General features: G+C 35.3%; 1 protein-coding gene across 4 annotated transcripts in view; it reads left to right on the top strand.

The window, feature by feature from the left end:
• The window catches only part of DCDC2 (doublecortin domain containing 2), a 183771-nt gene that overhangs the window by 63813 nt on the left and 106478 nt on the right, over window positions 1–13480 (top strand). For all 4 annotated transcript variants that reach the window (XM_036026448.1, XM_036026446.1, XM_028511125.2 and 1 more), the window contains 4 exons: window positions 7337–7413; window positions 7545–7676; window positions 11823–11969; window positions 13109–13163. In XM_036026448.1, coding sequence (XP_035882341.1) covers window positions 7337–7413; window positions 7545–7676; window positions 11823–11969; window positions 13109–13163 — 411 coding nt within the window. The remainder of the gene's footprint in view (window positions 1–7336; window positions 7414–7544; window positions 7677–11822; window positions 11970–13108; window positions 13164–13480) is intronic.

The following is a 13480-nucleotide window of genomic DNA, read 5'->3' on the forward strand; positions in this document are numbered from 1 at the left end:
AAGAATTGGTGGGCAGTGCAGACTTGCTCTTGGGTCTCTCTGTCATGCCAGCCCACACACAGGCTGGCCATTTATGAGAAGGTGTGCTCCTCTGCCTCCTGTGCCCCGGGGGTGAAAGCAGCCCTGGGTTTCCTCTCACTTAGAATAGGCTCATCTCGCTACGGAATTTAGTTCATTTAGACTTCTTTGCATCCTAAGCTCTTCGATGCATTTTTAAAAATTATGATTTCTAGCTTATCTCTCAGTTTTTGTTGTCATGTTAGGAACAATAGTCTTCTACAACGTTTTACCTCCAGAGATCAAAAGATCTCTTAGTTTACTTGAAAATGGAAGAAAAACACTGAAATATTTAGTGATGTATATATAATCTTAATGACACAAGCGCAGTAGATGCATTTTAGTTCTCAAATTTTGTACCAATTATCAGAATTTATTTCCTTAGATAGGAAAAAAATGGCAGATTGCCTCTAGGGTAAGCTATTTTCTTACTCTGGTGTCTTTTAAAATATTTTTTCCCTTCTCATTTATCAAAAGTGGTGAAAACTGATTAAATGTTTTGTAAAGGACTTTGTGCTCCATTTTGATGCTGTGTTCTGTCTTTTAAAAGTAGTAACAAAATTTTCTCAAAGATTGCCCTTCTGAGAACTCATTTTTTCTTAAATTCATAGAATAAGGAAAATAGAGTCAAAGCATCTTTGTGCAGGTTGGCCTATAGTTTGCAAATAAATCACTTTAGTATTTAACCTTTTCCTTAATGTTCAAGTCTGCTTTATGGACAGTCACAAAATCCTCATACATTTTTTAAAAGTAAGTGTTTATGTATGATTTAAGCATGAGTTTCTAAATTGCACAGTAACTTTTCACAAGAGGTCAGTGGTCATTGGGTTTTTGTGATGGTGTTTGTTTAACAGCATCATTTTCTCTGGTCCTTAGACTGAGTTTGTTTGATTTTTTGGTTTAGGGTTCTACAGATGGTGAATGCTAAGATTTAAGGCAGATGGATTCTCTGAAGCATGCAGACTACAAACCCCAGGGGGTTATACTGTCACTTCATTAATTAGCTCATGGAACGTTGCTTTGGGCTAGTTTAGTAGGATTATCTCTGTTTTTACAGATTAACAAAATGGGGTGTGAGTCATTAAATTGGTCGTGATTTAGTCCTGGAATTTAGAATTTTAGACCTTTAGTCAGTTATTCAGCTTGTAGATTTTAATCTTATTATTCCAAATATATATTTTCACAACAATTTAGTTTCACTGAGTTATTTTATAAGAAATAGATTCATATTTTCAAGCCATGAAGGTTTTAACTTGAATTTTACCCAGCTGCTGTGATGTCCTGCTATGTGTCATGTGGAATTCATGAACTTAAGGTAAATTATTGATACATACTTAGAGTTATCATTTTCACATGAAACATTGATGGAAATTTTCGTTTGTTTTACATATGATTTAATGTGGAATGGCCATTGGTGACACAAATTCAACATGAATAGGGTACCAGAGACAGCATGATGTATTGGAAAGAACATGTGACTGTTACTAGAGACTTGGGCTGGAGGCTTGGCTTACCCCATTCTAGCCCAATGAACATGGGTAATTCACTTTTTCCACCTTTGACTTTGGGAATATTTCTAAGAAGCAAGTTAGCCAATATTTAGTCTGTCTATCTATTTATCTGACTCAAGGAATGACTCTTCTCTCTGGTTCACCAGGCTCACATACTTCTCAGTGTCCAAGTAAACTGGGTTTCCTAAGATATCGTTGGCCCAGTGCAGACTGAAGGCAGAAGTTAGCTGTAAGCGTATCCTACTCTTGCTTGGTGCTGCTTCCCTCACCGATTGACAACACCAAACAGAAGTATTAGCTCGGCTGGGTCCAAAGTTTGAGTTTTAATTCATGTATTTTCATTTCATTTGTGTGGTCACAGATCACACAACTAATGCTGGTCAGCCTGCTCACCAATGAGAGCCTTTCCTGGTACAAAGGGGTCTGGGCAGGAGGCACAGTCTGTCCCTAGGAGTGTAACTCTCTGTAACTTGGTATGTTGACACTCAACATTATTCTCATATTTTAAAGGGTAGGGGAAGTCTGTGGGTTACTAAGAAAATTTATAAATTTAAAGAACATTATGTTTCTTATTATCTAACCATGATATCTCCAGATTAGCACCAAGTGACCAATACTTAATCCCTGAATTGGGCTCTACAAAAGCTCCCTTAGTGTAGTGAATTTAGCTTAATTTATTATTAATTAAGTTTTTGTTTAAAATGCCAAGTAGAAAATGCATTTTAAAGGAAAAATGATATTGTTTTCCAAAAAGTTTCAGTTGTTTTATACAGTGATCTTACATATTTTTTTCAATTCAGATGTATTACTTGGATCATTTCTTAAGATTCTTTTATTAGTATATCTAAAAACAGACTAATTCAGTTATTTCAACTATAATGACTCAAAGTAATATATAGTAAAGATTAATGTGATAATTTGTTGGATAAATCATGAACCTTTGGGCAATACTTTTGTTATGCTGAATGAAGACAACAGCTTCAAGCAGATGGTTTGCTTTAATTCAAGCAACAACTTTTAGACCTAGAATAAAGTTATATAATTATTTTAAAACTCATGTGTATTTATGAAATTCTGTATGTTATAAATATGTATGCTCTGTTGAAAAGTAGCATATTTTAGCCAACTCAACACAAGTTCTAAAGTTATTTATTTATGTAACATATTCATCTTTATCTTGACTTTAACAATCCAACAAGGTATTAAAATCAAGGTTGGTAGGTGAGACTTTTGAAAAATTAACAACTGAGTATAAAGTATGTTATTATAAAGTATAGTACTAGTTAATATTGAGAGTCAGTAAAAAGTAACAAGAGGAACAAGAAAATGAAAATCAAATAAATCAAATGTACAACAGGTCAGATGATGGCGTTATGGAAAAAAAAAATAAGTCAGGCAAGGACAGCAGAGAACCAGGGATGGGGCAACTGCTTTAAATCAAGTGATCAGGGAGGAAGTATAGCACTATTGAAAAAGTGTGGAGGCTTTCAAAAGGAAGACACTGTTAGCACAGGCAAAGAGTTAGAAAGGCCTGTTCTTCACACAGGTAAAGACTTATTTGCAGCTAAGCATGCTGAGTCTTACAAATAAACAATTTGATGGGAAAGGGATTTGTAATCACCTAAAGGCATTGTACACCACATCTGGCCTCATAACAGCATTCCTTGTAAATCAATTTATCTTATAGTATAGTATGAACTAAATAAATCAAGGGACTCTTGAGATAGGAGTAAGCTGGCAAGAAATTCCATTTAACAAAAAAATCACTTATCCTTTATTCAGCAAGTTCTCAATTTTAATAATTTATTCTATAGATATACTTACATATTTGTGCAAGTATTTTCAAGGGAACATATCATGACATTATTTGCAATAGCAAAAGTTTAGAAACCATCATTATGGGGCAGGTTAAATAAACTATGGCATAGTCATAGAGTGGGATATACACAGCTCTTAGAAAGAATGAAGCAACCTTTACCCTAAGTACTAATATGGAACAGTCTCCATGATACATTTTTAAGTGAAAAAAGAAAGGTGCAGAAGAAGGGGTGTAGCAGGATATCACTTCCATTTAAAAATTATACATACATAAGATAATACGCATGTGTATGTATAACCTGTCTTTGAAGGAATGTTGCAACTCGGTGGTTGGGAACAGGAGTAGGAAGGACACTTCCATTTTGCTGTATGCCCCATTTTACCATTTAAATTTTGTTTAGATGCCTGCATTACATATTAAACACTTTTTTTAAAAAGTTAACATCACTGTAAATGTTAGTTTAGGTCCAAGAATGTCTGGGTTTAAAATGTAAAATTATTATGATTGAGTTAAAAATGTTATATTCAGTATTGGAGTATTTTTCTTCTATGTTGTACATCGAATCCTTATACCTTATTCATCTTATACCCAATCGTTTGTATCCTTTTACTCTTCCCATTTTTCCTACCTGCCCCTCCCCTGGGAAATTGCTTTTCTACTCTCTCTATGATTTTGACTTTTAGAAAAAAAAAGATTACATATATTGGGTTGACCAAAAAAGTTTGTTTTTTCTATTTTTCCGTAAGATGGCTCTAGTAGCACTTAGTTGTCATTAACTTCATTCATAACAATTTTGTTAGATTGTTTTGTGACAGCTGTCATATCAGCATGCATTTAAAAAAAATCAAAATTAATGAATTTTTGTGTAGTCATTTTCATATTGAAGATGGAAGAAAATATGCAACATCTTCAGGTATTATGCTTTATTATTTCAAGAAAGGTAAAAACGCAACTGAAATGCAAAAAACAAAAAGATGTGTGCCATGTATGGAGAAGGTACTGTGACTGACCGAACATGTCAAAAGTGATTTGCAAAGTTTTGTGTTGGAGATTTCTCCCTGGATGATGCTCCATAGTCGGGTAGACCAGTTGAAGTTGATAGCAATCAAATGGAGACATTAATTGAGAACAATCAATGTTATACCATGCAAAAGATAGCCAACATATAATCAAAATACCTAAATCAATAAAGTTGGTGAAAATGAAATATGTGTCTTTTATTTTATGGGAAAAACCATACAGACTTTTTGACCAACCCAGTAAGTGATATTGTGCAGTATTGGTCCTTCTTTGGCTTATTTCATTTAGCGTAATGTCCTCAAGGTCCATCCATGTTGTCACAAGTGGCAGGATTTCCTTTTTCTTTGTGGCTAGATAATATTTGAGAGAGGGAGGGAGGTAGAAAGGGAGGAAGGGACAGGGAGAGATCTCATATTTTATTATTCATTTATTCATCAATAGACACTTAAGTGGTTTCTATGTCTTGGCTGTTGTGAATAATGCTGCAATGAACATGGGGCTGCAGGTACCTCTTCAAATATCCTCTTCAAATGTTGTTTTCCTTTCCTTTGAATAAATAACCAGAAGTGGGATTTCTGGATCTTTTGGTAGTTCTTTTTTCAATTTTTGGAGGAGCCTTCATAATGTTTTCCATAGTGGCTAAGTCAATTTGCATTTCCACCAATAGTGTACAAGGATTTACTTTCCTCTACATCCTTACCAACACTTATCTCTTATCAAGGAGCTTACTACCCCCCTATGTTTTCTTTTAGGAATTTTGGGTTTGGGTCTTACATTTAATCTTTAATCCACTTTGAGTTGATTTTTTGTGTATGTTGAAAGATAGTGGCCCAGTTTCATTTTTTTGTATGTGGCTGTTTAGTTTGCATGAAAAGACTGTCCTGTCTCCATTGTACATATATTCTTGACTCCTTTCTTGTAAATTAATTGACCATGTACTTGTCTGTGTGGGTTTGTTTCTGTGCTCTCTATTTTGATCCATTGGTCCATGCACCATAAATTAGAGCATCTTTTAATTAAATTTTACCAAACATTTATTGTATAGCTAGCAGATGTTGCAATGATTTTTTTTAGTCGCCAGTGAGAGAAAGATTCATGCCTTTTGTTACTCTCAAAATGGCATATTTTGACAAAGGAAAGAGTCCTAAAAATTATTTAGGCTTAATATTTGATCTGTAAAATAACTAATAAAATGTATAACAAATAGTTAGAGGTTCATAGATATGGGTGCACCAAACTTGGTCCTTTATTATGTGTGATTTTAGACTAATTATGTTCTAGTTTCTTTTGTAAAATGGGGCAGTAGTGCTACAGGGCATGGCTTTGATGATTAAATGACTAATGATGCTTGTAGATTACTTATTACTGTGTATTCCTTTAAATATAGTACAATAAATGTTAGCTATTTTTATTAATCAGTTTCCTATGCTTATAGCTTTTCTTTTTCAAATCAGAAAGGAAAAGCCCTAGAAGGAAAAGTGCCATCATTTATACTATAGTAGCAGTAGCAGTTTGAGACAGAAAGCTAATGCAGAATAAATAGAGAAAGACAAGTGCTAACTGAGCTGGGCCCAGCAAATAGAGAAAGGAGGGCACTGTAAACAGAGGGGCAAAATGAACTAAGGCATGGCAGTAGCTGTGTGGTGTGTTTTGGGAATGGAGGGGAGTAGGCTTGTTTGACTGAAGTGCATGACTGGTGGGAGGTTGGGACCTGAGTAAGCAGTGGTTGGCCATGGGGGTTCTTACAGGCTATGTTTAAGAGCTGCTCATTATCTTTCAGTGGTAGAAATGGAGACCAGATAGCAGGGGATGGAAGAGAGGATGGGGCAGGAGGAAGTGGGAATATGAAGGATGAGGAGGACAGATAGGATAGATAGGGACAGAGGACAGGTAGTGCTTGATAGGGCCAAAGGGCCAAGGAAATTGAAGATACCAGATGGGTTGGAGAGGCCTAGATAATTTATGGGAAAATAGAGGCATTAGGGGAGGGGACAAAATCCAGGTGGGAGTTAGCTTTGTAAAAGGATACAGATCCTTCTTCTGCAACAGGCAGAAAAGGCGAAAAGCAGTGAAAGTGTAGATGAGTGGGCTGGGCAGGCTACGGGGGTTGAAAGGCTGCATAAGGTGTAGGCTCTGTACTTGAAGTATGGAAGGAAACAATCTGCTGAGAGTGAATGTGTCTGGAGTGGGACGGTAGGGCTTAAGATGAGAGCGGGGGATTGGGATTATCCACTTTAGGAAATGTAAAAAGTAATTGACTTGGGAGGAGGAGGAGTCTGGATGATACAGAAGCTTTGTCACAGGTGAGGGTACCTCCCGGGGTCATGTGATTCTTGCTAACAGCAGCTTGCACTCCAGAAGCAAAGAAGAGGGAAAGATGACTAGTCCCACCCAGGTACAAGGAGTTCAGGAACTGAGGGTGCTGGTTCAAGGGCACTGATGGATAGGGGAAGAAGCAAAGTCAAGAAAGGGTGATAGAGTCAGTCTAAAGAGACTAGGATGAGGTCAAGAATGTGTGGGGTCTAGATTCAGGGAGAAGGTAAGTGAGGAGAGGTGGGAAGATAGGATGTGTGGCTGGAGGAGGAACTTTCAGAGTTCTATATTTTATAGGGTTATCTTATTTTTGTTTTACAGAAAGCATTGTTTTAAAAAGTTGCCTTGAAACTCTCCCACAGCCCAACAGTTTCTGTGTTGGCACAGACCATGAGCAGTGTTTCCAGGAATTCAAGGAGGTTTTTCTTGAGAGCTTTGTGAAAGCCACTCAGCACGGATAGAGGGCGAGCCCAGAGTGTTTATATAAATGGGAAAAGGCAAGATTTTACCATAGGCACAACAGGTCTCAGCCAGTTCTCTGGAAATCTGTAGTATTTCCTCAATAGAAAAAGCAACTAACATAAGCTCAGTGATTTGTATTTCTTTGCTTTTAAAGGTAAAACCAGTAATCCACAGCAGGATAAATGTGTCAGCTCGATTTAGAAAACCTCTTCAGGAACCCTGTACTATCTTGTAAGTTCAAGGCCTTTACGGTTCAAATTGAAATTGGCTGGTGGTTTCCTTTTGGCTTGGGGTTTTCATTGTAGCTTTAACAGCATTACTGTTTCAAATGGTGTGGCTCACTGGCTTTGGTTTTTGTCCAGCCTCATAGCAAATGGAGACCTCATAAGCCCAGCTTGTCGCCTCCTCATCCCTAGAAAAGCCTTGAATCAGTGGGATCATGTCCTGCAGATGGTCACGGAGAAAATAACTCTGAGGAGTGGGGCTGTTCACAGGTAAGTCAAAATCTTGTGAGTGGATGGTTTTCAGAACTGTTGACAATATTTCCAGAAGGCTCTCAAGCCACTGGTCCCAAACTTGAATTTTGGCTCACCACTTAGGCTCTATATGGCTCAGTTTCTCTATCTTTATATAATAGTACTTACCTTACAGGGTTGCTTTAAGGAATAAGATAACACACATAAGGAGCTTAAAATAGTTCTTGGCACATAGTAACATGTCAACAAATATTAACTAGTTTTCTTCTTCTGAACTAATAGGCAGCATTCTCTTTGTTGAGCACTTTTTTTTGAGTGAGCCAGCTTCTTGGCTCTTAATTAACTGTCCTTTTATTTAGATGTTTATGATTCTTTTATGGTCCAAACTATTTGCCTGGCATAGAACATCAGACATCAGGAACTGTTAGTGGATTTAAGGAAGAGGCAGGTTAGAAAGGGTAATCAAGTGGGGTTTTTTAAACTTGAGAAATCAAAAGCATTTTTTCTCAATTTCTGAATTTTAAGTGAAGATTAAAATCAGGGCTTTTTAATTGTGAAGGCCATGAAATTATCCCTTGATGGAGGCTGACTTATTTTCTTATAGGTGGGAGGGTTACAAATAATATATACAAATATATATATATATGTATATAAATACTTGAACTCTAACCAAGAATTTTCTGGTAGGTCTTGAATCCTGTCTTCACCCCAATCTCCCTAACATACTCCGCAGGTAGAATACACCCCTGCTTTCAAGATTTTATGCCTGTTTTCATGGCTATGTATCTATCTATAGACATGTGATAAAAATAAATTCTAAAATGATTATACATTATGTCTTTCAGTTTATCGTGTATACATATTCCTATATATTAATATATGTGGTCTCATAGCCATTTGGATTTTAAATGTAATTAAGTATATATAAGTATATATTTAATGTATAAATATAATTGAATGTAATACTTCACATGTAGTAAAAAAAACATTTCAAATAGGACAAAAGATATAAATAAAAACTTTTTCTCTCCCCTCAGGGTTCCCAGTCCACGTTCCCAGTACTTTTCTGTATTAACCAGACATATTCCATATGTGTAGAAACCCATGCATCTTTTATTTTTTTTAAACACACATAGGAACACACATACACACATGAGTAAATATATAAATATACCTTACTTTTTTACTGTAACAACAAATCTTGGAGATTTCTATTAGCACAAATAGTTCTATCTTGTTTTTTTAATGACTACAAAATATTTATGAGTGTGCCCTAATCTACTTTAACAGTCTACTCTTGATGGAAACTTAATTTCTGATATTCCATATATACATGCTCATGTCTTTGTATATAAGTAGAGTTTATCAGCAGACTGAGGTCTAGAAGTGGAATTATTGTGTCTAGTGGTAAATACATTTTAAATTTTGATAGATGCTGCCTATGGTCCTTCAAAGAGTTTGTACTAACTTGCACTCTCACTAAAAGTGCACGAGCGGGCCAGGTTTTCATACTCTCACCTGTGCTGTAAAGTTAACATTTTGTCTTTGTAGTCATGTTGAGTAGTATTTCATTGTTGATTTTTTAATTTACTTATATACAATAATGACAGCTATTGAGTATTTCTTTTGTGTAATTCATTATTCCAAGTGCTTTATATTATTAATGTAATTTAGCAATCCTATGAGGTAGGTAATGTTATTATTCTCTTTTAATGAATCATGAGACACAGAGAGGGAAAGTTACGTGCCCAAGATTATGTAGATAGTGGCTAGCAGGACTGGATTCAACCAAGTTAGTGGGCAGTATGGTTCCACAGCCTGTGCTCGTAATTACTAAGCTATTCTCTAAATAACTGCCACATGTTTATCTCTTGTTACATATGAACTATCTATCCTGGCCTTTGTGTATTTGTCTTACTGATTTACAGGCATTCTTTACATATTAGAGAAATTGGCCCTTTCTCATATGAGTTTTAAATATATTTCCAGTTTGTATTTTTGATATTCTCTATGCTTCTTTTTGCATTCAGATATTTTGCATTTTCAATCTTATTTTATGACCATTAAGTTTTATAACTTGTTTAGGTCTTTCTCACTCCAAGATTATAAAAATATTCCTCTATGTTTTCATCTTGTGCTTTTAAATTTCATTTAAACCTGTGATCCTTTGGATTGTATTTTGGGGTTAGGAATGAAGGCAGATCTCAGTAGTCATATATTGATTTGTTTTAGATATATAGTTGTGTGTTTTGACACATACATAAATAAATAATATACCCACTAAATTAATATAAAGTACAGAAAGATAAATGCACATAATTGCACAACCAAGATACACTTATTCATGCATATATTGATATGAACAAATTCAAAGAAATAAAATTTATGTAAGTACAAATATGGAAAAGAAAATATAGTTAATATGTCCCCTGAACACGTGAATATTTAGAGAAAGTTTATTCTTAATGTAATGCCAGATATGAGTGAGGTTTTGTTGCTGTTCACTTTGGACATGCCTGTTTTTCTTTAACAGAACATTAAAGAAACTTACGGTTGGATCCTCCTGCATATCAATATATTTATCTATTACAAGCATCCCATAAAAATTGGTTCAACTTCCTTTTTGTATTTCTTGTGTTCTGCAGCAAAGGAAGAAAGCAGGTGGCAAGAGTCACAGACAGAATGGCTAAAACCAGTACCCTTTTCCCACCTGCAGAGGAAACCGGTCAAATCTCAGCTGTTTCCAGATCCATAGCTATGCTGCCTTTTAGTTTCTAGCTATAGAAGTTAATTATTGATTCAGATCTTTCTGTTTTGAAGGAAAATGAAATAAGAATGTCTAGGTCTAAACCAGTACTTCTCAACCAGGGACAGTTTTGCTCCTTGAGGAAATTGGGCAGCATCTGGAGTCATTTCTGGTCACAACTGAGGATGGGGCAGCCACTACTACCATCTAGTGGGTAAAAGCCAAGGGTGCTGCTATCCTACAGTCCACAGGACAGTCTCCCCACCTCTCCAACAGAGAAGAGCCAGGTCCAAAATGTCAAAACTGTTCAGAAACCCTAGGCAGGAAAACCAGAACTCTGGGTGAATTGTTGACATTCAGATCCATAGGGATAGGAGTATAATGTTGTAAAAGGAGAGACTTTGGTATCTTTATACTAACTCAATACAAACACACTCCAGGGATTTTGGTGGCTATTTCCTTTGTACTTCACGGCTCTGTATGATATGGCCATTTACATAATCAGTAAACAAGCAGACAGATCAATGGATTTGTTTAAATTTGCAAATGTCACTGATCTTTATATGTAAGAAGTCTGAGAATTTTTTTAATGGTTATCTTGAAATCCTTCCAATTGCTAACTCTTGTTTATAACCTTCAGATATATGCATTGTTTTTCTGTGCAGTTTTTCTAATAGTCTGCTTTTTTCTTGTTCTTTAAAAAGTTCTCTAAATACTTTAAATTGTTGAGAAAATTATTTCTGTTCTTTTAATAAGTACTGTATTAATTGTAGCTCATAGCAGCAGTTTTACAGTAAAGGTTGGTTCTTGTGAAATCCATTCTGGGAAGATGAAGGAAGTAAGGGGGAAAAAAAGAAAGAAAGAAGCATGAATGTTATGCAGTTCTGCATCATTAATACTGGCAATAGGTTCTTTCACCTCCTGACCTCCCACCTCATATTTTCTGATCCAATTTTGTGTGTTTGGATATAATATATTGGCAGACAGCTGCTCATATACAGAATGCTTTAAAAGGCATATCAATCTGACAAATAAATTAAGAAAATACATTTTAAAAGTGCTTACAAAATATAAATAGGACAAACTTCAACAGAAGCTGAGCTTTATTTAAAGCACCACATTCTGTGCAAATTAAATCTTTCCCTCTAAAATCTTAATGTGGCAGCCACAGGGGATACTCATGTTAGATTGTCAAGTTCATTGGGATGAAACACTGTACAGACAGATAGCAAGTGTGTCTGCATTATAACATTGGCATTTAGCTGAATCTAATGACTTTGAAGCATTTGTAACTCAATAATTAGGATAGTAACAGATGAGCCAAATTAAGAACAGAATGTTTTTATTTACTTTGTAATTTTAAGCAGTTCTTTCAATGCTTGTTAAAATTTTAATTGTTGGCATTCATATTTTGGCAGACTTTATACTTTAGAAGGAAAACTTGTTGAAAGTGGGGAAGAGTTGGAGAATGGACAGTTTTATGTGGCTGTTGGCAGAGATAAGTTTAAGAAATTGCCTTACAGTGAATTACTTTTTGACAAGTCAACAATGAGAAGGTCTTATGGGTAAGTTTTCATCCTCATTCACTTTGCATATTTTAGTTACCACTTGAAGTGGCATTGAGTCTTTTGCTGACCACTGGTATATATTACAATATATAATCTTCTTTATCAGTGAGGCTGAAAAACATGGATGATATACATTGATCCTTTTTTTATTTTTCCCATGATTGGAGATTGAGAACTATTGAACAATAATTTGCAGGGAACCTATGAAATACTTGTAGAGATAGACCAGAAGATCACCAATATGTTGTCCATTAATTCTCCATTTGTGAAGCCTAGTGGAGAGGCCAGCTGTTCCTAGATAAGTATTAGATGAAATGAAATTTCAGGGGAGTTGTTTGAAGCACATGCTTTTCCAGCACTTTAGAATTTATCAGCAGACTTATTGCTAACCATCCTTATCCATCCATGAAATCAAATCCTTTCACAATCTGCTAAGCAACACTGGATGAGTCTGCTGTTAGCTCCCCTGTGTAATTGATGGCGGTGAGAAAAGTATAACTCATGGTGGCCTTTCTCAGACAAGTTAGTGTGATTTACATTTATCTATCCTCTTACTTACAGTGAGGTTCATTTGGGTTCTAGAATAGGTCTTTTCCTAATAATATAGACATTCATCTACAAAACAATATTCCCATAGCTGAAGAAAGTTTTTTTTATTTTTTGACAAGAATAACTGGTTTAGAAACTCACTGAATATAAATGTGAGTGTGTTACCAGTCTAAGCCTCTATCAGAGGTAGACAGAGTAGACATTAAAAAAGAGAGAAATTTATTGTTTTAAACTTAATTTGGCAAAATCATTACTCAGCTTGAGAAATGATTTGAAATTCATATAGAAAATTTAGGCAATTAAGTCAAAATGTTATGAAAAAATGTAAGCTGGTACTAAAAGTTGATTGTAACTATCAATTATAGTAGTACACAGGAAAACACTGAATGCCTTTTGGAATAGAGTTTGGAAGTTTTATGGTGGTCTTTGCAAAGCTGGGGTAGTACATAGTACTTTTTAGTGAAACACTGACAGCAGTAAACAGTTGATGTCCAGGTTGGGATGACAAGTTGGGATGGCAGTTGTCTTCTACTGTTTATTATTTGTAAATAACACTCATATTTCTAAATTGCAATTTGTCTCCTCAGTCAGAAAGCTTCTTCACTGCCTCCTATTGTAGGATCCCGAAAGTCTAAAGGGAGTGTAAGTATCAGATGGTTTACTCATTAATGTTCTCTATTTCTATACAATATAGAGAGACTGTCCTTTGGGTTTCAATTAAATTTGAAGAAATAAAACTTAGCTGGTATATAAGCAATTATGTGAAACAGCACTAGAACATCAATGTTATAAGTAAGGTCTTAAAAGAAAGCTAACATTTTTAAAATATAGATTTCAACACAGGTATATTTTCCTTGTGTGTGGACCTGATACAGTTTAAGTCACAGTTGAAATCCAGGCAATAATACCTAAAACTAGAAGAAATGCTGTGGTGCAGTTCGCGTTAGTGGTCCATCAGT

Source organism: Phyllostomus discolor, chromosome 5 (assembly GCF_004126475.2).
Source record: "Phyllostomus discolor isolate MPI-MPIP mPhyDis1 chromosome 5, mPhyDis1.pri.v3, whole genome shotgun sequence".
NCBI classification, from domain to species: Eukaryota; Metazoa; Chordata; class Mammalia; order Chiroptera; family Phyllostomidae; genus Phyllostomus; species Phyllostomus discolor.